This window comes from Neofelis nebulosa, chromosome 3, assembly GCF_028018385.1.
Source record: "Neofelis nebulosa isolate mNeoNeb1 chromosome 3, mNeoNeb1.pri, whole genome shotgun sequence".
NCBI lineage: Eukaryota > Metazoa > Chordata > Mammalia > Carnivora > Felidae > Neofelis > Neofelis nebulosa.
Genome location: NC_080784.1, coordinates 70,998,992 through 71,018,916, shown reverse-complemented (window position 1 = coordinate 71,018,916; position 19,925 = coordinate 70,998,992). Strand labels below are relative to the sequence as shown.

At 40.3% G+C, this 19,925-nt stretch overlaps 1 protein-coding gene across 1 annotated transcript in view; it reads right to left on the bottom strand.

Annotated features, from left to right (window-relative positions):
• Positions 1-19,416, bottom strand: part of GASK1B (golgi associated kinase 1B) — a 48,308-nt gene extending 28,892 nt beyond the window's left edge. Inside the window, exons 1-3 of the mRNA XM_058721045.1 lie at positions 19,298-19,416; positions 17,415-18,553; positions 795-1,009 (exon numbers count right to left, since the gene is read on the bottom strand). Of these exons, the coding sequence (XP_058577028.1) occupies positions 795-1,009; positions 17,415-18,312 (1,113 nt within the window). The 5' untranslated portion in view covers positions 18,313-18,553; positions 19,298-19,416. The remainder of the gene's footprint in view (positions 1-794; positions 1,010-17,414; positions 18,554-19,297) is intronic.
• Positions 19,417-19,925: the final 509 nt, after the last annotated feature.

Below are 19,925 nucleotides of genomic sequence, written 5' to 3'. Positions count from 1 at the left end.
GGAATGTTTTGAAAATGTCCTAAGACAGACCTAAATTTCCACAAAATACTACTTAACAATGCAACAACAGCAGCCAATCAGTTTTTCTAAAATGGAGAAAGGGAAAAGCAGTAATCAGAATGAAGGGATCAAGAGTAATGAGATCCTTATCAAAAGGAGATAAGTTATAGGAAACCTGTAGGATTCTGAGTCATTCAGTTAAGTAGATGGTCAATATTTATTATTCTACAATATCCAATCTTAATTAAATATTTGCAAAAAACTACTGGAAAGAACACAAGAGAAATGGTGGCCATAAGCTACATGGCCAAGTGACCAGTGAAACACAATGTGGAATGACGGAACTTCAGTGTGGAAAGAAGACAAATTTTTACCATCAACAGATCCCAGGGAAACCCAGCTCCAGCCTCCAGGTTTTAGTAGTTGTAAGAACTTGGATGAGTTCCTTAGCCTCATCAAATATCAGTTTATCCACCTCACAAATACAAGAAGACCATTCCCCTTGAAGAGTTTTTCATGGGTTTCCTCAACAAATCGGTTCTATGATTATTGCAGAACTGAAGAACTGAAAAATTACTCCTTCGGAAACTAATAAAAGAGCTGAGGGACATTTCTGAATATTTTCCAAAAGAACACAAAATTTTGTAATGTGGTATTATACTTGCCAAATATAGCACTGTAGAACTTAAACTCTGGCTTCACAAAAACTCAAGGTACAGAAAATTCCTTAGTGTCAGACTTCTATAACTCAGTGTCAGTCTTAGACAACCACTAATGTGATTTGATAAACTTACCTGTAACAAAAAATCAAAGAGTGCCAGCTTAGACCACTCATGATGATGTATTTCAGTACAACCCCATTCAGGTTTGGGTACTCGGCCATTCTGCCAGCACTTCTGTTTCAATGACTGTTGGTAAGTTCCCCAGGTGAGCTTAACAGAAGAGTGAGTTTCATTACTTGTTGGAGATAAAGATGAGTCCCAGAGAATGACAGGACATGGGCGGCCATCTACAGAATCCAAAAAACAGACATACTTTAGCATGATATTAACTCAGTATGTGCCTTCAGGCAGTCACTCATAGCTTCAATCTCTCACCTACCAAATGCAGGAGTTTGAGTAGATGATATTTCATGGTCCTCGCTGGACAATGAAAGGAAAGCTTTTTGAAACAAGACGCTTTAAAGATGTGGCCCAGCAATAAGCCACTAATCACCAATAACAACGTCCTCTGGTTAATGTGGTTTTACTCCACATCTAAAAGCCAGCTACCACGAAAAAGGAAAGAAGCCAGGCATTTATAATTGTCTATTCAATGTCTGAGTGGAGCTGCTATTTGTAATAACAACTGTCTGATTTTCTGAGGCCACAGAAAAAGAATTTTTAGAAGTCGCAAATTTAAAAGTGAAATTGTTTGGTTCACATCAGTCACTATATTCTCCAAAGACACAAAAAAGGAGCAAGATGGAAGTTTTTTTCTTTTCTGATGGAAACAGCACTCTTCATAATGGACGTTTATTCACACATAACCTCACAAAGTGCTTTTAAGCAAATGTCATTTCTTCAACTGCATCTGTATAGATGATGTTTTCAAAAAAATCTGTCACCCTAATTGCTTTTGTCTCACTCTTGATAGTTTAGAAATTCCACTGCTAAACTATATAAAGAATGATGAGCCTGAGTGAAGTCATCATAAATGGAAAAGACCATGAAGGGTCCATTAAATGACACTTCAAGCTTAAAACCAATAACATCACTTTCAAGCCCCCATTTCTGCCAAGTAAAGTCACTGAGAGATGATGTTAAGTGATTTTGCTTATCACTTAAAAATCAGAATGATGCTCTTGGGAAAAAAAATAAATAAGTCACAAAGTGCTAGAAAAGCCCACTTAACTCATTCTTAACAAGCCTGGACAAGAGAGGCCTCTCAAATTATGACTGGAATGTCTAAGACACATCACAGGAATTTTTAAAAGCCCTTTCACATAACCTGAGAGATACTCAATCTATAACTGTATTCCTTTTTGTTAAAAGCATTTGTTTTACCAACTAGCTTGTTTGCCTTCTTGTAGAGTTCCTATGTCTGTGTGGTCTTTATTACAGGAAACCATCATCTTCTACAACCTCTCTTGAATTTGCTATTACAGTGACCTCAGTAATGTTAGTGGCATTCACTTAATCATTCTGATAACCTGCATTCCAGTTTAGCTCAAAAAAAAGTCTTCCTCCATTTAGCCTGGCAATTTAGTTTAGACCTGGGTATGTAAGAAGTCCTTTAGATTTTGGAAATTATGTAACAGTCATTGACACACAATTTAAAAAAATAAATAAATAAACAACATAGATCCAAACTAAGGAACTTCATCTGTAACATCAATCTCCCCTTTTTATTTCCTTTGACTTTCCTAAATGATTTGGGGGCTGCTGGGACCCAACTGTCTTCTTAGATAGAAGATAAATATAATTTTAAATGAGTGTACCCCAAATACTGCACCAATGTAAAAAATCATAGTAATAAAATTCACATAAAAGCAGTCCATCGTGCAGTGGGAGACATGTAGAGACCAGTGTAATCAAATATGAGTGGAAGATACAACATAGCTTTCAAAGACACAGGTACTTTAGATTTCTAAAGATAAACACCAAGAAGTTCTAGCCATCAGTGTCTTTAGATAAAAGTTATACACAGATAGCACTTTAGATTCTGAGGGCTAGGAAGTACTCAAAGGGAGTTGAAACCTAATACTGAAGCTCAACAACACAAATCAATACAGGAGACAGGCCAGCAGGTTCCTCAACAAGTCACAGGAGGCCCTCAGAGAAACACGGAAATGATCTACATAAACAATTGGAACAGTTAACCTTCTGGGCTGTTTTCCTTTCCCTTAGAAACATTTGTTTCTTATTTTTAAAGCAATTAAAAGCAAATCTACTCATTTCAGGAAATGTGGGAAAACATCAAAATGTAAGGCTAAGAAAACAAAAATCATCTATAATCTTCTGTCCCAGTAATTGGTTATATTATTTATATACTGACCTCTGGTATTTTCCCCATCCCTTTCTTTTCACCTAAAAAACTGGAAATTGTTTTTAGAAATTTAAGAAGTATAGCTTATGATCAGAGCCTAGACTCTGGAATCCAACAGATCGTTTGAATTCTGGTCACATTACTTCTTAGCTTTGTAACATTAGACAAGTTAAGCAACCTCTCTAAGCCTTGCTTTTATCCTCTGAAAAAAAGGGGGGCTGGGGGGTGGCGATAACACACCTTCTAAAACTGGCTTTTAGGATGCATTTAAAGTCCTCAACCTGATGCCTAACATATATGTACATCCCAGAAAGCTTTTGCTGTAACTATTATTATTATTACACATGTTATTACACACATACATTATGCAATTGCACAGTTCATCAGTCTTCGGCTGCCTTTATTTGTTTTTTGAGTATCTACTGTATGCCACGCATTGTTCTAGAAACTCCAAATAAGAAAATTAATAAGTAAATGCCCATTTCTATTTATTTTCTTAGGGTTTACATTTCCACCAGGAGAAAGAGGCAAACAGGCAAAGAAAATAAACATTTGGGACTGTCTTGTATATACAGTGTGTCACAATTGTTTTACTAAATATTTTACCACAAGAGCTTCTCTTATAATTAAATATTTTTAAGTAGCATCACTTTAACTGCCATACAATAATCTAGCCCAGTGGTCAACAAACTGTCAAAGGTAGATAGTAAAGTATTTTAGGCTTTGACAGCCATCCAGTCTCCATCACAACTATTCCCCCAGCAAGTGTTCAACTCTGCTATAGCACAAAAGCACTCAAAAACAATATATCAGCAGATGGATGTGACTGTGTTCCAATAAAACTTTATTATTGACATTGAAATTTGCGTTTCATAGAATTTTCAAGTGTCATAGAAATGTTATTATTCTTTTGATTTTTTTCAACCATTTAAAACTGGAGAAAGCATTTGTAGCTCACAGGGCATTCAAAACAGGCGAGGGGCCAGCTTTGGCCCACAGACTGCAGTGAATCAGCCCCTGATCTAGTCTATGAGCGTACTGTATTTCATTTACCATTTCTCTACTTTAGCACATCGAATTGTGTGAATGATACATTTTCTAAACTATTATTTTAAAAGCTGTTCTCGATCTTCCAAAGGGAGCTTTAAGCTGATAGGAATAATTCATTTTCAATTAGTATTCCGGGTTTTTCTCCACATCCATTCACGTCCCCTCAGCAAAATATTTTGAGTACTGACTATAACATAAAAACATTCCATCCTGCTCTGCTGGAAATCCATGCACCTCAGGCAAGGGGAATTTCTAGAAAGCAAGAAGAAAGTAGGATGAGTAGTACCTCTCAGGCTGAGCGTGGGTGGGGTGGGTCCCATCCACACACTGGTCTTCTTGCTGAGTCTCTGTGCATATGGCCCTTGAGATAACAGTAGTCAGTACGGCTCCAGATCTCAGGGCTACGAGTACTACTGTGAAAAGAATTCCACTTTTTATAAAATATGGCTGTTAAAAGAATTAAATGAACTTTGATAGATCTGAAGGAATGACAGAAAAATAGCCTCTGAAAATAGGAAACTGGTTAAAGCAACTTACCCTGAAGTGTTTCAGAGATGAGGGACATTCATCTCTTCACATTCAGGTTTGTCAAAATGATGCAGTACTGTACTCTCTAGAGAAATCTTAACAGTGAAGAGATAAAATTTTAACTGTCAGAGTGGTGAGAAAGCAGGTTTTCAAAGATATGTGGGTGTTCATGTGAATTAAAGGTTATACAGCTGCCTTAAAAATGAGACTTGCCAGAAAACTTATTTTTTCCCCAAAATCTGAATATCTCCTCTACTGCTGGTGTTCTCCCAAGTCATTCTTTATTCGAAAGACAAAGAAGACATTCTTCTGAAAAGATGAACATGAAAATTCACTAAGAATGTGCTATATACAATCTCCTTTGCCTGGATTTATGAAATGCCCTCCACTTGGAACATTGACTGCTTAGTTTTGTTGAACTAAAGGTGAATGCTAAGCACGCTGGGTCAAGTTGTGAGTGTCTGTCTGCATTTCTCCCCGGGCAAAAATTAGTAAAGATGTCCTGAGTTCTGAAATCAAAAACCCTTTCTACCATATGGGCCAAGTTCCAAGACTGCTCCAAGGCTCCCCGCGAACAAGACAAAAAGGGAAGTAGCAATTCAGGTTCAGAGTCCATCATTAAAAATGACTACAAAACCTATCAAAGAAAACAAAGGCCAATCAAAACTTGAGACTCATCTTTGTTATAGGAAATGAATTCTGCCCCATTCCACCACAACTGTCCACAACGCATTGAAGACAAACCTCAATGTCTTGGATCTCCAATTGCTAAAAGCAACTGTTGGTGCTGGTGTAATGCCAATGATGATGTAGCAGGTGTAACAACTAGTTGTTAATGATCCCTTAAGTACTGGCTGCTCTAATTTTTTTTCAGTGACTATCCCAGTAGGGTTTTGGCAATTAAAAATATTAGGCTGAAGGGAAAAAGCAGGTAAGATCTCTTGGCTTAGAGTTGGTCAATGTGAACAAGTCAGTGAATGTGAGGGAGGATAAACCAGGAACACAAGATTCTGGGACAGCCTTGAGGAAGGAGGAAATTTGGAGGATTCGATGAGTCCTTCTGCTCAGGGTTTCAAATGTTGTTAATTTACTTATTCAAAACACAAATTTTTACAATGGTCCCTCAATTGTCCTCAAATAGACCTATTAGTTCACGGGTTTCAGACAGAAAGGATTCAGCGAGGCAGAGCAAACACGGAGGACTTGCAAGGTCCCCAGGTCAGGCAAGGCCCAGGCCTCAGACAGTTTAGAGTTTAGTGGAGAAAGACAAGTGTGCACACAAATGACAACCAAACAAAAATATCTGCCAGTTGAATGAGTGTTTGAAGGAACGAGTGAAGGACTAACATAAAGACTGAGCTTTCAGTGCAAAGTTAAGAAATGAAGAAAGGCTGTACCCTAGAATAGCTGTGTGCTGAAATGTCACAATTAATAGGGGAAGAGATTTAGCTGAAAAGGAGCTGAGAATACGAGGTGTGGTAGAAAAAGAAATCACAAATGTTGATTCTATCCCTGACTTTTCACTGGTCTCCACAGGACGTGAGCCAGGTCCTTCAGTCAGCTTGACTGAGGCACCGAGTTCCTCAAGGTCTAAGAAGAGTACCTTCCAAATCTATCTCAGGGGTGGGTGAGAGTCTAATGATATACTGAAAAATACAGCACGGTCAAATATTTAAAAGAACCAAACTTAGGTTAGGTTTTTATGATTTAAAAAAAAAGAGAGGCAAAAGAAAGACAGAATTCTTCTGCCTCTCTTTTTTTTTTTTTTTAAATCATAAAACCTATGCATAGGTACATACATAGGTATAAAACCTATGTACAGGTTCTCTATAGCCAACCAAATCCTGATTACGGGGACTTGTACCAGAAACAGATTTCTGGGTGATTTGTAACACTTTTATTCAAACAACCAAAAAAGTATTTATTTACTTATATAACTGTTTTTCACTTTATAAGTTGTTTTCTCTACGTTGGACTGAGTTAAAATAATCTCCATATTTCCTCAAGAGTTAGCTAAGTGTGAAGCTGAGGAAGCAGGAAAGGAGAATGTCTTGTGACTTCCTCCATCACAAACTGCTTAAATAATCTAAATCATCAGCTCTGCTTTAAAAACAAAGTGTCCTTCTCTGTTCTGAACAGACTAATGGACAGGAACTTCTGCTTTCTAGGTCTGCTCTGGACTGCCACTGTATAAATGAAAACTCCCAGAAAATTCCTATCTCGATATTCCATTTAGAAAACAGAAATCAAATGTGACTTCCAAGGGGGGTGGGGGTGATGATGGAGCCAGGCTCCACCAACAATCATATTTTGTGAACAAAGTCCTGGTCACATTAGGGTGACCCAGTCCTGGGCAATTTATTAATGTAGATAATAAGGTAGTGTTTATTAATGTAGATAAAAGAGCCATGAATTCCTGCCCAGGGTGACCTTCCTACAATGCAAAACTCATCATATCACTCCTCTTCTTCAAACCCTTCAATGATTCCCCATTATCTGCAAGATAAAGTCCATGTCCTTACATGACATAAAACCCAGCCACTCTCCACAGACCACAGCTTTATCTTACTTCATCCCCACCTACAACCCTCCCAAACCCTAGTCTCCTTATTAACTCTGCAGTTTCCTAAGCACCTCTGCCTTCACAAGTTTTCCACACCTCTATTCTCTCTACCCTTCCAACACCCACCCCATCTCTCACTCCACCCACAGCGACTTAAGATCCAGTTCTGACATTAGCTCTCTGGAAAGTTTTTACAATGCTCCACCCACCACCCTATGCACACATTCTGGGCTAAATTTTCCCTCTCTATGCCTGCAAGTTCTCCTAAAAATATCTCCACTGCAGTCTTATTATACCCATTTTATATGATACATCTGCTTAGCTGTTGCTACCTTCCAAGCTGAGAGCTCTGTGAGAACAGGGAGTATTTCTTAATCACTTTTGGACCTCCATCTCTTGACATGATGTCTGCATGGAAGCAAGCTTTCAAAAAATGTTAGTGAATGAATGAATGAATTTTTCAGAATCCCTCAAGTTTTATCTATAGCTCTGAAGATCCAAGGAATAGTCAATTGTCTCAGAATCGAAGTTTGGTTGGTGTGATACCCTTGCAGTAAACAGTGATTTCATTGTCCTCACTCTAAATGAGTTAAGAAAGATTAGAGAGAAACTTGAGAAACGGAGGTGAGGATATGCAGAGATTTCCATGACCAGGTTCTATTCAGCTTGTGCTCAATAGTCACTCCATGTTTCCATAATCCTATGAGTCACTGGAATAATAAAAATGGGGTGGTGGAAAGACCCACCAGCCTCTCTCCTCCTGACCCCAGATCACTGTCATAAGAAGGGGAATAGTTAAGGCATCATGGCTACATTCAGGAATCAGACTGCGGGACAGTGGGAAAAAGCAGGTTACAATCCCAATATGTGATTAACTGGGAAAGCCCCAGGCTACCACCCTGGAGACTAACACATGATATGAAGGGCTTATGGGAGATAGTATAGTACAGTGATGAAGAACAAGGTTATGGGGTTCTTCCTACCCCACTACACATGACCTGTGGACCTCTGGAGGACATGTGTTATATTCGGAGCCTCATTTTTTCCACAGAAAATCTGTCTAGTAATATCTGATGCATGGGGCCATTGCGAAATTCAGTGACATAATAAATGTAAAGTGTTCAGTGTTCCCCGCATGGTAGATATTGTTACAATCCACTATCAACTCCAAGCACTTTCTTTAAATGACCATGTTAGGTGCCTGTTTACTTAGCTCAAGTAAACATTAATCCAGATAAACAAATTAAGAAAATCTAAGCAAACGCATCACAAAGGGCTAAATCAGCTTTAAACCTGGATGAAAATAAAAGGTAACATGTACTGAGCCTTATGATGTGTTAGGCACTTTTAGAAATATTTTTTTACATATCAACTCACTTCATTTGCACAACTTCATGAGCTAAGCACTGTCATCATCATTATTTTTACTCTCATCATCCTTATTATACTAATGAAGAAACAAGGCTCACAGCGATTAAGTTAATTTATCCCAGGTCACACAGCCACTTGATTCACAACTGGTATAGAATCAGGATTCAAACTAGAAGTCTAGATTGCTAGTTATTATGAACTGAATTGTGTTCCTCCAAACTTATATGTTGAAGCTCTCAGTACCTCAAAATGTGATTGTATCTGGAGATAAGGCCTTTACAGAGGTACTTAAACAGTGCCTGGGTGGCTCAGTCAGTTAAGCATCCAACTTTAGCTCAGGTCATGATCTTGTGGTTCATGAGTTTGAGCCCCCCATTGGGCTCTCTGCTGTCAGCGCAGAGCTTGCTTCAGATTCTTTCTCCCTCTTTCTCTGCCCCTTGCCCTCACCCTCTCTCTCTCAAAAGTAAATAAAACATTTTAAAAATATTTTTAAAAAGAGGTAGTTAAGTTAAAGTGAGGCCATATGGTAGACCCTCATCCAAAATGACTGGTATTGTTATAAGAAAATATTAGAGGGGCGCCTGGGTGGCTCAGTCATTTGGGCAGCCGACTTCGGCTCAGGTCAAGATCTTGCGGTCCGTGAGTTCGAGCCCCGCGTCGGGCTCTGTGCTGTCAGCTCGGAGCCTGAAGCCTGTTTCAGATTCTATGTCTCCCTCTCTCTGACCCTCCCCCGTTCATGCTCTGTCTCTCTCTGTCTCAAAAATAAATAAACGTTAAAAAAAAAAATTTTAAGAAAATATTAGAATTCAAAGAGACACCAGCGATGGGCACACACAAAGGAAAAGCCATGCGAGAGGAACAAGATAAGGTGGTCATCTGCAAGCCAAGGAGAGAAGTCTCAGAAGAAAGCAAACTTATGGACACCTTGATCTTAGATTACCAGCCTCCAGAACTGTGAGAAAATAAATGTATGTTGTTTAAGCCACCCCGCCTGTGGTATTTTGTGACGGCAGCCCTAGAAAACTAATATGACAATCCACACCCTTAACTACAAAGCTATTTGAATTAGAGAGCTCACAGCTTCTTCCCCATGTTTAGAACAGTGCTTCACACATAGAAAGTAAATGCTATCAATTACGACTGAATATGACTGCAATATTTGTCCATTCACTGAAATCAGAATGAGGCTGTCTAGTCCTTCTGCACCCGTGTGGTCCATAGACCAATCTAAAGATGGAAACAGATTTAGTACTAATGGAAAGATCATAACCTTGAGCTCAGGCAGCTTCTGAGCGGATCCCGAAGGTTCTGAGTGGATCCTGAAATCAGTGGCAAAAGATTCGGGCCCCCGAGTTCTCACACAGGCCACTGGTGTCAGCCCCACAAAGAGTCTTGACTTTTGTGTTCACTGATGTGGCCCCCAATGACTAGAAGAGCAGCTGGCACAGAGTAGGTGCTCAATAATGTATTTCTTAAAAGGAGAAAAGACGAATGTGAGCAGATTGCATGGAACTGAGGCACGTGCATGTTTTATGCTGTGGTAACTAGTCATGTCCTTTCTATCGCAGCCATGTGTGGGATCAAGGGACAAGGTGCAGAGGCCTGGCAGACAAGGTTACCAGGTCCCCTCGCTTGTCTATGAAGGTATGTAGTGAGTAAACAAGAGGACATTGGAACAGAGTGCTGCTTGGAGGGGATGCCAGCAAACTTGTGTTCGCCAGTGAATTAAAGTATTAAGCTGACCAGCTCAATTTGATTGCTAAAGATAAAACCTTAGGGCTTTTCTGATAAAGAACACAATCTTTTCCATCCAGATTTTTAACAACAAAACGTGATTCCTACACTCCCAAATAAATAGTTTAAGAAAGTTGGTACATACGTCCAAGATTTTTAGGATTTAGAGTCCATGTGTTTCCAGGTTGTAGGGACAGCTATTATGCTCATTACTCCCTACACCATGCTTCTGTCCTTACCTGAGACCCTAAAACCACATGAAATGTGCAGGTGCTGTCCCCCCACTCTGGCAACTGCCCCATCACTCAGCACGTACAGTGCTGTCCACATGGACTCAAAAAGAGAGTGGAAAATACACACCGGATTTCTCCTACTTTATAATAAAATGAGGCAATGCAAGTTGGGAAACAGTGAGCAACTAGGGTTCTACAATGAATTCATATGGAAGTTGGTGGGGTGCCTACAGTTTGTCATCTAAGCAGCCTTGACATACAGAATTCCTGGAACCAGGCTACCTTAATTCGGTATGACAGCTCTGTGGCAATAAGACAGCATTCTAAAAATAAAGCATACATAATGCATCTTCCATGCTGGGCATGAAAAATAGTATAATGCTTAAATGCTACCAAAATGGTGTCCCTTGGGATTCATTCACATTACTGTGCAGACCGCTAGGGAAGTTTGGGCAAAGCTGCTAAATCGAAGATCACAGAGGGGTGCTGGATCATCTTATGCTCTTGACTTTTATATGAATGTAGTCTGCTTTTCTAATCTTAGATAAACATTTTAGAATATTTTGTTTAAAAAAATTAAATGTATCGGCACCGTATAGTATCTGGTGACCTTTGAAATGATTTAAGACTTTTGCAATAGTTTGGCAGAAAATACACTACTACGTTCAGTCATGTTTGCATCTATATGATCATTTATGGTAAAACAAGAAAATCTGGTAAGCATTGGTTTGCATTAAAAAACAAAACAAAACAAAAAGCTTGCAGCAATGTTCAGAGTGATACGTCCTACTTTTCTTGCATAAAAATATCATCAATGTTAAATTGTTGAAGAAAGAAATTAAGTAGACATGTTGGGGTAGTGGCAAATTAGAAATCACCATGCTAAAATTTGCCCATTTTTGCCACTATCCTATAATTATACCAAGTTATATCTGAGAGGCAATATGGGTTAAGAGAATCAACTTGAGGAGGCTTTAGTATCAGACAGAATGGTTGCAAATTCTGGTTCCATTGCTCATTAGCTAGGTGTCCTTGGACAAGTTTCAGAAATCTTGCCGAATTTCAGGATTCCCGTATTTAAAGTATCAGTAGTATCTGCTTTATATAATGGTTAAGTGATACAATGGACATAAGACGCCAAATGCAGTACAGGAACGGTGTGATGCATAACACTAGACTCATTATAAATTCACAATTGAAGAAGGTGTTATTATTTCAGAAAATGATTTTTTAGGGGCGCCTGGGTGGCGCAGTCGGTTAAGCGTCCGACTTCAGCCAGGTCACGATCTCGCGGTCCGTGAGTTCGAGCCCCGCGTCGGGCTCTGGGCTGACGGCTCGGAGCCTGGAGCCTGTTTCCGATTCTGTGTCTCCCTCTCTCTCTGCTCCTCCCCCGTTCATGCTCTGTCTCTCTCTGTCCCAAAAATAAATTAAAAAAAAAAAAAAATGATTTTTTAAAAACAGCCCTTTGATGTTATATTCCGATTCAACTGTGCATTTCCCACATAGATAGGCCCAGGATAGGCATCTGCTCCAGTCATAATTGCTAGATTTTGTAGCATGGTACACCACTGGCACTCCCTACCTAATTACAACCTTGCCTTTCCTCAAGTACACCCGTCCTCTTTTCTGGGTTATCTTTGGAGTAGCATCTGTCGAAAACTGGTTGGCATACAGTACAAGGTCAGCGAGTCCACTAATTTCACATACATATTTTTTGTATTCAAGGAGAATCACATAGAAGTCATCAAATTATACAATCAAGGACCTGTCCCAAGCTAGCCTGAGCTAATGGCTCTGTGCTGAAAGGATCACCCACAACAGTTTTAGTAATTAAGAAACAAACAAAACCTGAAGACAAGCTTTATAACGGAGACCTTTCGTCTTTGGACTGAATCAACGGAAAGATCAATCTGAGAGGCTGGGGGCAGGTAGATCATTTAATCATAGCATTTGATTCTCTTTTACATCTCTTCTTGCATCTCACGTATCCTTTTTACATACAGGCAAGTTACATGACTTCGAGCAAAGTTCGTAATTACTCTGGGCCTCCACCACCGTGTCTACAAAACGTTTTTCATGGAGTACTCGCCTTGTAAAATTTTTATGAGGATTTAATGAGATAACTCATGAACAGTACGTAAAACAGTGCCTTGTACATCCTAACCTCAACATTACTTTTGCTGTGGTTAGGGTGGTTGACTCCTTGAGAGAAAAAGAGGCTCTTGTAGCCTGTACTGGTGCATCACTGTGTAAGCCATCTATTTCACTATATTAAACAACCAGATACACTAATATGTTGTGGTGATGGAGGGAGACGACCTCCTTAAGGGCCCTTAATGGATTTGTTGAAGGAAGCAGATTGATGAAAGTAGGAAAGACAAGGAAGTTCTTTCTGGATATCCAACTCATTGTGTGACCGAGAGCAACCTTCTTCTATCTTTTTTTTTTTTTTTAATTTTTTTTTAATGTTTATTTTTGAGAGAGAGAGAGAGAGAGAGAGACAGAGTGTGAACAGGGGAGGGGCAGAGAGAGAGGGAGACCAGAATCCGAAGCAGGCTCCAGGCTTCGAGCTGTCAGCACAGAGCCTGACATGGGGCTCAAACTCACAAACCGCGAGATCATGACCTGAGCCGAAGTCGGACATTCAACTGACTGAGCCACCCAGGCGTCCCTATCTTTTATCAACTTAAAGTGAAGGTTAAAAAACTTCTACTGCACAGGTTTTTTGGAAAGATTTACTTAGATAAGCCAAATATCTATATTTGATTCACAATACATACTAGCTATGTTCTTGGTACTGTGGTATGTTCTTGGTTTTTATTCCCATAAGGTCAGGAATTCCCTGGGCCTGCACTGATGGCTTATTAACAAGGCATAAAGAATCAGAAAGCTATAGTATGCTCACACCCAAGTGTGGGTAAATAAGATTAGGTAAATAGGTATAGAGAGGGCAGGGCAAAGGCCCCAATATGAAGGTATATGAGGTAAACAAGATTAGGTATTCAGGGCGGAAACGCCCCCCAGCTTAGTATAATGGCAGAAAGCTGCTTTCACAGGAAGGAAGAACCAAATTAGGTAAACAGGTAAATAGGGCTATAGACCGGCTGTGGGGCAAGGTTGCCCAGAGCAGAGATAATTAGCAAAAGAAAGGTGCCTTGTTGACCCTGAGGTTGTATGCTCTGTCTTTCTTGTCCCCAGTTTAGGTTAACAGACATAGTGCCTAAGTCTGCTGTAGACAACCTTCCCCTGGAACCAGGATTTTGTTTCATATTAACGCAAACCCCTAACCCCACATATCTTCAAAACCCACTTTCCTTCACGTCCATGAGTTACTATTCACAGTTTCATTGTCTCTTTGTGCACGTGCATCACCATGTTTGTAAGCCTTCTGATCCTAATAAAAATGGAACAAGGACACTCAATCAGGGCTCTTGTCTTTTCCCGGACATTAGCCATCTCTCGAATTTTAATCCTGTGTCCCGCTTTCTTGCTAGACAAGAAAGAACTCTAGACCCAGAGTTTACAACGGTACTGAGCATGAATTTATTTTCACAAACATTAATCAAAAGTCAGAACAGAAACAACGCTTAGGACAGGATTACTTACAGGATTTTCTGACTACTCACTCTCCCAGATATTAAAATATCTATTTTAGACCAAGCCAGATCATCAGAGAAATACATACCTAAACTAAATCCAACACTTCCTCCTACAGAAAACACATTATCGAATAACTATAGTGTGAGGCCAGCAGACTATATTGATGGTCCTCATAAGACCAAGCTCTATCAACCTTATTATTTGCATAATACAGAGACTGCCAAGGACATTTCCCACTACCTCTAGGATGAGCTCTTTGTAAGATCCTCCAGGAGAAATCTAGGCCTAAAATTGTTAGTACTAAAACAAATGTTTAGGGCTAAAAATGTTAGTACTTGTCCTCAGTATGGGAAGATGGAAGCAAATACAGATTTACTGTTAGGAGTCAGTGGAACAGGCTCAGACTATATTCCTGCACTCATTCAAAAATATTTAGTGAACACCTACTATGGGCCAGACTCCCCACTAGAATCTAGAAATGATAAAACAAGACAGAAAATATCTCTGCCTTCACACATTTACAGACCTAGTGGGAAAAAAAGATGATTGAATGAACAACCAAAATACAAAGAGATGATACAGAATGAAGCAGAAATAGGTCGTGGGTAACTAGATAAAATCTATCACCTCCTTATGCAGACAGGGAGGCTGAAACAAATCTAAGCTTGGACCGAAAGAAGAATAAGAGGCTCCCAGAGGAAAGTACACACTTCTGTGGAAATCAAGAAAGGGAAGACATGTCAGGAAAAGCCTAGAAATTGGTGGATGGAGAGAGAGATACCAAGAAGCTAAGACTGTCCACATACATCTCCTACCATGAGCAGAACTGAACTATTTATGTACTTTATATCAATGTAATAGCCTACATAAGTAGAATTATATTGTGTAGAGTGTTCATAACTATATTTAAATCATCTCATAGACTCCCGAGGAAATTGGCTTGATTTTACATCTTTAAATAACTACATAGGAGAAGTGAAAAAACAAAGAAAGATATAGTATTGTTTGAGATATAATCTTAGGTATTTAACTCATCACATGGAGAGTCATATCAATATAACCTCATTGGTTTCTTTCCATCACTACTTACTTCCGAAACAAGAGAAGAATGCTAGGATATATTGGGATTATAAACCTCTCCTTCAAATCGAATGCAACTGCACTCTTTATTCCCAAAAATGCTGGATATTTAGAGCACAGAATGAAATATATTCAAGGAATCCTGGTTTTGAAAAAGTTTAACTGAGCAATCAAGAAACCAGGGTTTTAGACCTGTTCATGTCACATAAAGAAATGATATCTATGTGAGGACTGGAGGCTATGTGAGTGACTCAGTGAGCTTGGTACCTCATGTGTATAGCGTAGTAACAAAAATAGACAATATTTATTGAAGGTTTACTGTGTGACAAGCACTCATTCCACGTATTTTTCATGGATTCACTAACAATAACCTCATGAGGCAGGTATTATTGTCACTTTACAGTTGAGGAAACTGAGCCATACAGAGATACTGTAACATTTCTGGGTTCCATGGTTGGTAACAGCTCCAAGTTCCTACCCACTATCTTATTCTTTGGACTTTCATCCAAGAGCATCCCAGGGGAGTGCCATATTGGGGTACTATGCCTCAGGATCTATTCAAGAATCCACCTTCTCTACACAGGGGCTTTTATGACAGGATAGTGAATGACAGTATAGGATAATAAGAGTCACTCTATGCTATGTGTTGCTTTGCCCAAGACAGACTTGGTATATACCCATTATCTCAATGCCCACTAATATCTTCTTTTACTCCAGGGTGTTCCACTTTGGAAAATAAGTAACACAGTCACCTAAGCCCAGTGGTTTAGAGCTTATGTTGTGCAGTTTGCCAGGTCTATGTTTGAAACTCAACTTAGCCATTTACTAGCTGTGGAAGTTGAGGCCGATTATTTTGGCTAAATAAGTCTCAATTTTCATATCCACTAAATGTAAATAATAGTGTTATCTACCTTACAGCACTGTTGTGAGAAACATACAGTCAAGGCATGTATGAATTGTATGAATCAATTATTATAGTGCATGGCCAACAGCGAGCACCCAATAAAAATTAGCTTTTACCAACCTTTTGTTAAATGTTTGAGTTGTATCAGCACAATCATGATGGACTATTTTGTGAACTGGAGACATCGAAACATACCTGTGAATCTGAAGCACTTAGACATGAACCAGGATAAGTAAGGAATTCCAAGTACTTCCAAGTATATCACTGGTACTTCAAGAAGTACTGGTTTTAAGACTAAATTATAATCCTAAAGTCATTGGAAATGCAGTTTAGTTCTTGGCCACTCCCAAGAATCTTAATCCACTCCAGTCCAGGCTCCATAAAATGCTAAATTTTATGACACAAAGCAAGAAAATACTCTTTGAGTTTATGATCCCTTTGTGCTCCTTTTTAGCCTGTTGGGCCAACCTAGATTCATACTGGCAATTTCTGGCATTATTCTGCTTGCAAACACGAGCCACTGACCCACCCTACTTGGTATTCAAAGCCTGGAACAGCCTCAGGATTCAGAGAATATCCTTTATATGGCATAAGCATGGCCACAGATCAGCCCCTTTGCCTGAAACTAAAGTGACTAGCTACATATCCCCAGAACCTGCCAAATCGTCCATCACCTGAGTCTTCGAAATCGGGCTCAATAAATTCCAGTCACAGGCTTGAAGAAACCGTAGGGCTAGTTAGCATATATACTGAACAAATTACCTATTTTTGCTTCATTTTCTCTGTAAAATAAGGAGGTTAAATCCACTGTAAAAGAATCCAAGGGTCGAAGCTAACATGGTCTGGCTCTGGGCCTTTTAAGAAGATTCCATCTGCTGAAGAAAGATAACCCATTTCCCCTTTCCTTTTAAAAACTCCTAACGAATGAAATTCTACTTACTTCCATAGTAACCTCTCTAATAATATGCCTGACTGTCAGCAAGTTCTTTGCCTCCACCCCGCTTCCTCTTCTCATCATGCAAATTGCCACTGGCTTTAATTAGATTTAATAAGCCACTGGGAAGTGCAGGGAGGGAAATGGAGAGCAAAGATTACACAGTGTGGGCTTACTCTTGCATGTTGAGTACAGCATTTCCCTGGAACTCTCATATCCTCCCAAAGCTGGGAAAGTAAAGAATGCCAAACGTATGGAAAGACATGCTGCTGCTGTCCAAATGTGAAACGTGGGTGGAGAAAATCATTTCGAAAAGGAGAGTGAGGGAAAAGAGAAAAATCAACCCGAATCCCCAACAGCTGCAAATAACGAAGCATGTGAAGCTGTTACCTTGGATGAACTCTGATTTCCTGCTCACAGACGGCAGGGTCCTGTTGAGCCCAAGGATCCTGTCCAGGTGGAAGGCGAACACCTCACTCATGTCCAAGGGCTGCTTGAGCAGTCCACAGGGGCTGGGGCCGCAGCCAGGCACAGAGCCAGCGGCGCTCCCCTCCAGCACCAGCAAGCGGGCTCCGCTCTTAGAGGAAATTGGGTGAAGACCGGCCACGGCACCATCCGCCAACAGGCGCATTCTGAGGATGTCTTCTTTGCTCAGCCACGAGGGGGCGCTCTCGCTGTAGATCCTGATGTTGCTCTCCCTGGTCTCGGGCCGCTGAAAATCTGAGCCACCAACCTGCACCCCTGAACCCCGTATCAACCTCCAGGGTCGTTCCCCAAACTTGCCCAGGTTTCCTCCCTGCACTTCAGCATCAGCTGCCCTTGCAGCTTCCTGTGGCTGAAGGGATGGCCCAACCAAAGTCTCCTGCCCCAGGGCCGGAGATGCCACTGCATACTTCTTTCTGCGCTTGGGTTTCACTGTGCCACGGATATTGGCAGGCTTGCTGCGCTTGGAGCGTAGGGTAATGTACACCACGTTGAGCTGCAGCGTGGTCCCATTGCCCTGGGACTCTGGAGGGGCCAGGGTACCATCCAAGGGTATCTCAGGGAAGGGCGCCTCGACGGTGTCACGACCCCGGTGCGGCCCCTTTTCTGCTGCCCTTCCTTGCTGGAGAGAGGCACGTCCCACCTGGCTCACCAGAAAGCCCAAGTAGATGGCACAGGCAGTGCCCAGCAGGAGGTTCCTCCGGGTCCTTGGGCGCCGGCTGCTCCAGAGTTTACGCACCCGTGGGACGCACAGGGAGCAGATGAACCAGTTTATGAGTTGCCCTGGCTTGTCTGGACAGGTCATTTCTCTGCTGCATCCACATGTTGAGCAGACTTTAAAGTCTGCAGTTGGTTCCTGCTGACATGATGCATGGTTTCCTGAATTCAGCTGTCGCCTCTGCTTAGGTATATAAGTGGTCTCCAGTGGGTAGAGTAAAGGTGGAAGTGTAAAGGGTTGGTGATGAAGTTGGGAATGTTTCCGACGCTCGCCACGACAAACCGTTTAAACTCCTATCAGCTTCCCCGAGGAGAATTGTGGCTTGTGTCTGAGAATGAATGGAAACAGAGTTAACTGAGTCACAATCTCAGACGAGTTCAGTTCCTCTTCAAGAGTAAAGGAAAAAAAAAAAAAAAAGTAACCCTTTCCTTTCATAAATATCACCACCATGAAATGTTTTTTTTTTTTAAAGAGAGTTTAACAAATAGACACAAGATAGATGTATAGATTTGATACTCAGTTTAGAGTAATGAAAACAAAGCCCTAAAATCTAAGAATATTTTATAACTTGTAGCTGGAGTCATTTAATTTGATTCTGAAAGAAATGTATTGACATTTGACCAACCCAGGCTTTTCCTTTTTGACATTTAGAAATAATTTAAGACAAGTGATAGGTAGTTTTTAAAAACAATCTATTGCCATCCCGTGTTTACTTTTTAAAGTCCTGCATTACAAATTGGGCAGAAGCATCAAGTATTAACATTCAGTTTCAGAAACATATTATCTTAATCTGATGGTACAGTTTTTTTCTTCAGAGTATGTTTCAACATCCTGCATTAGGAATTATTGTAATATGAAACCATAAACATCCATATATCTTAACAGAAGTTACATTGATTCAGTCACACACACATGCGCGCGCACACACACACACACACAAACACAAAACACAAATCCGACTGCTTTTCATTCCTTTTCTTCCCACAAAAGTCAGCTGAAAGAAAATAAAGGGATCTTTAGCTCTATTTTTTCACATTATGAAAAAGAAGAACTCACAAGCAACCTTACTTACACAGCTGGCCCCATGCTTGGCTCCAGGAAGAATGTAATCCCTGACTGTAATGCAAAGAACTTTTAAAGGCTGAAGCATGTAAGTAGAACATATTTCATGGTCAAGAGTGTTCCACATTTCAAATATTTCAGCTCAGCTTTAAAAGCTCCCTTGAAAACTACTGATTGCAAAGCAAAACAGTTACTTGTGAACTGGCTGCTGCTATCCCAGTTTTCAGATGCCTAAGTTTTTTGTTTTTTTTTTTTTAATAGTTTAAAAAATAAACTTTGATTTTAAATTCTGGAACGACAAAAGCCGTACAGAAGCAGTTTTCATTCAAATAATTTTCCACTTATTCTTAACCTCTGGGAGCCCTCTAGTGTCCTGTTTGGAAACAGACTCAGAAATGTCAGTCTCCTAAGTTAAAAAGGGATTGGGAGTGTTTGCTTGGCAGCAGCCGGATAAATACTTTATAAAATGAGGAATCCCGTTGCCCTGCTGTCCCTCCCACGTAGCTGGGGATTTAGAGCACCCAGGTTCCCGGAACTACGACTCACCTTACCATCTTGACTGTTTACAGAGTCACATGTGTCTGCCAACTCTTCTGAGAAGGGGCCTACAGGTTTATAAAAAGGTAAGAAAGGGTTAA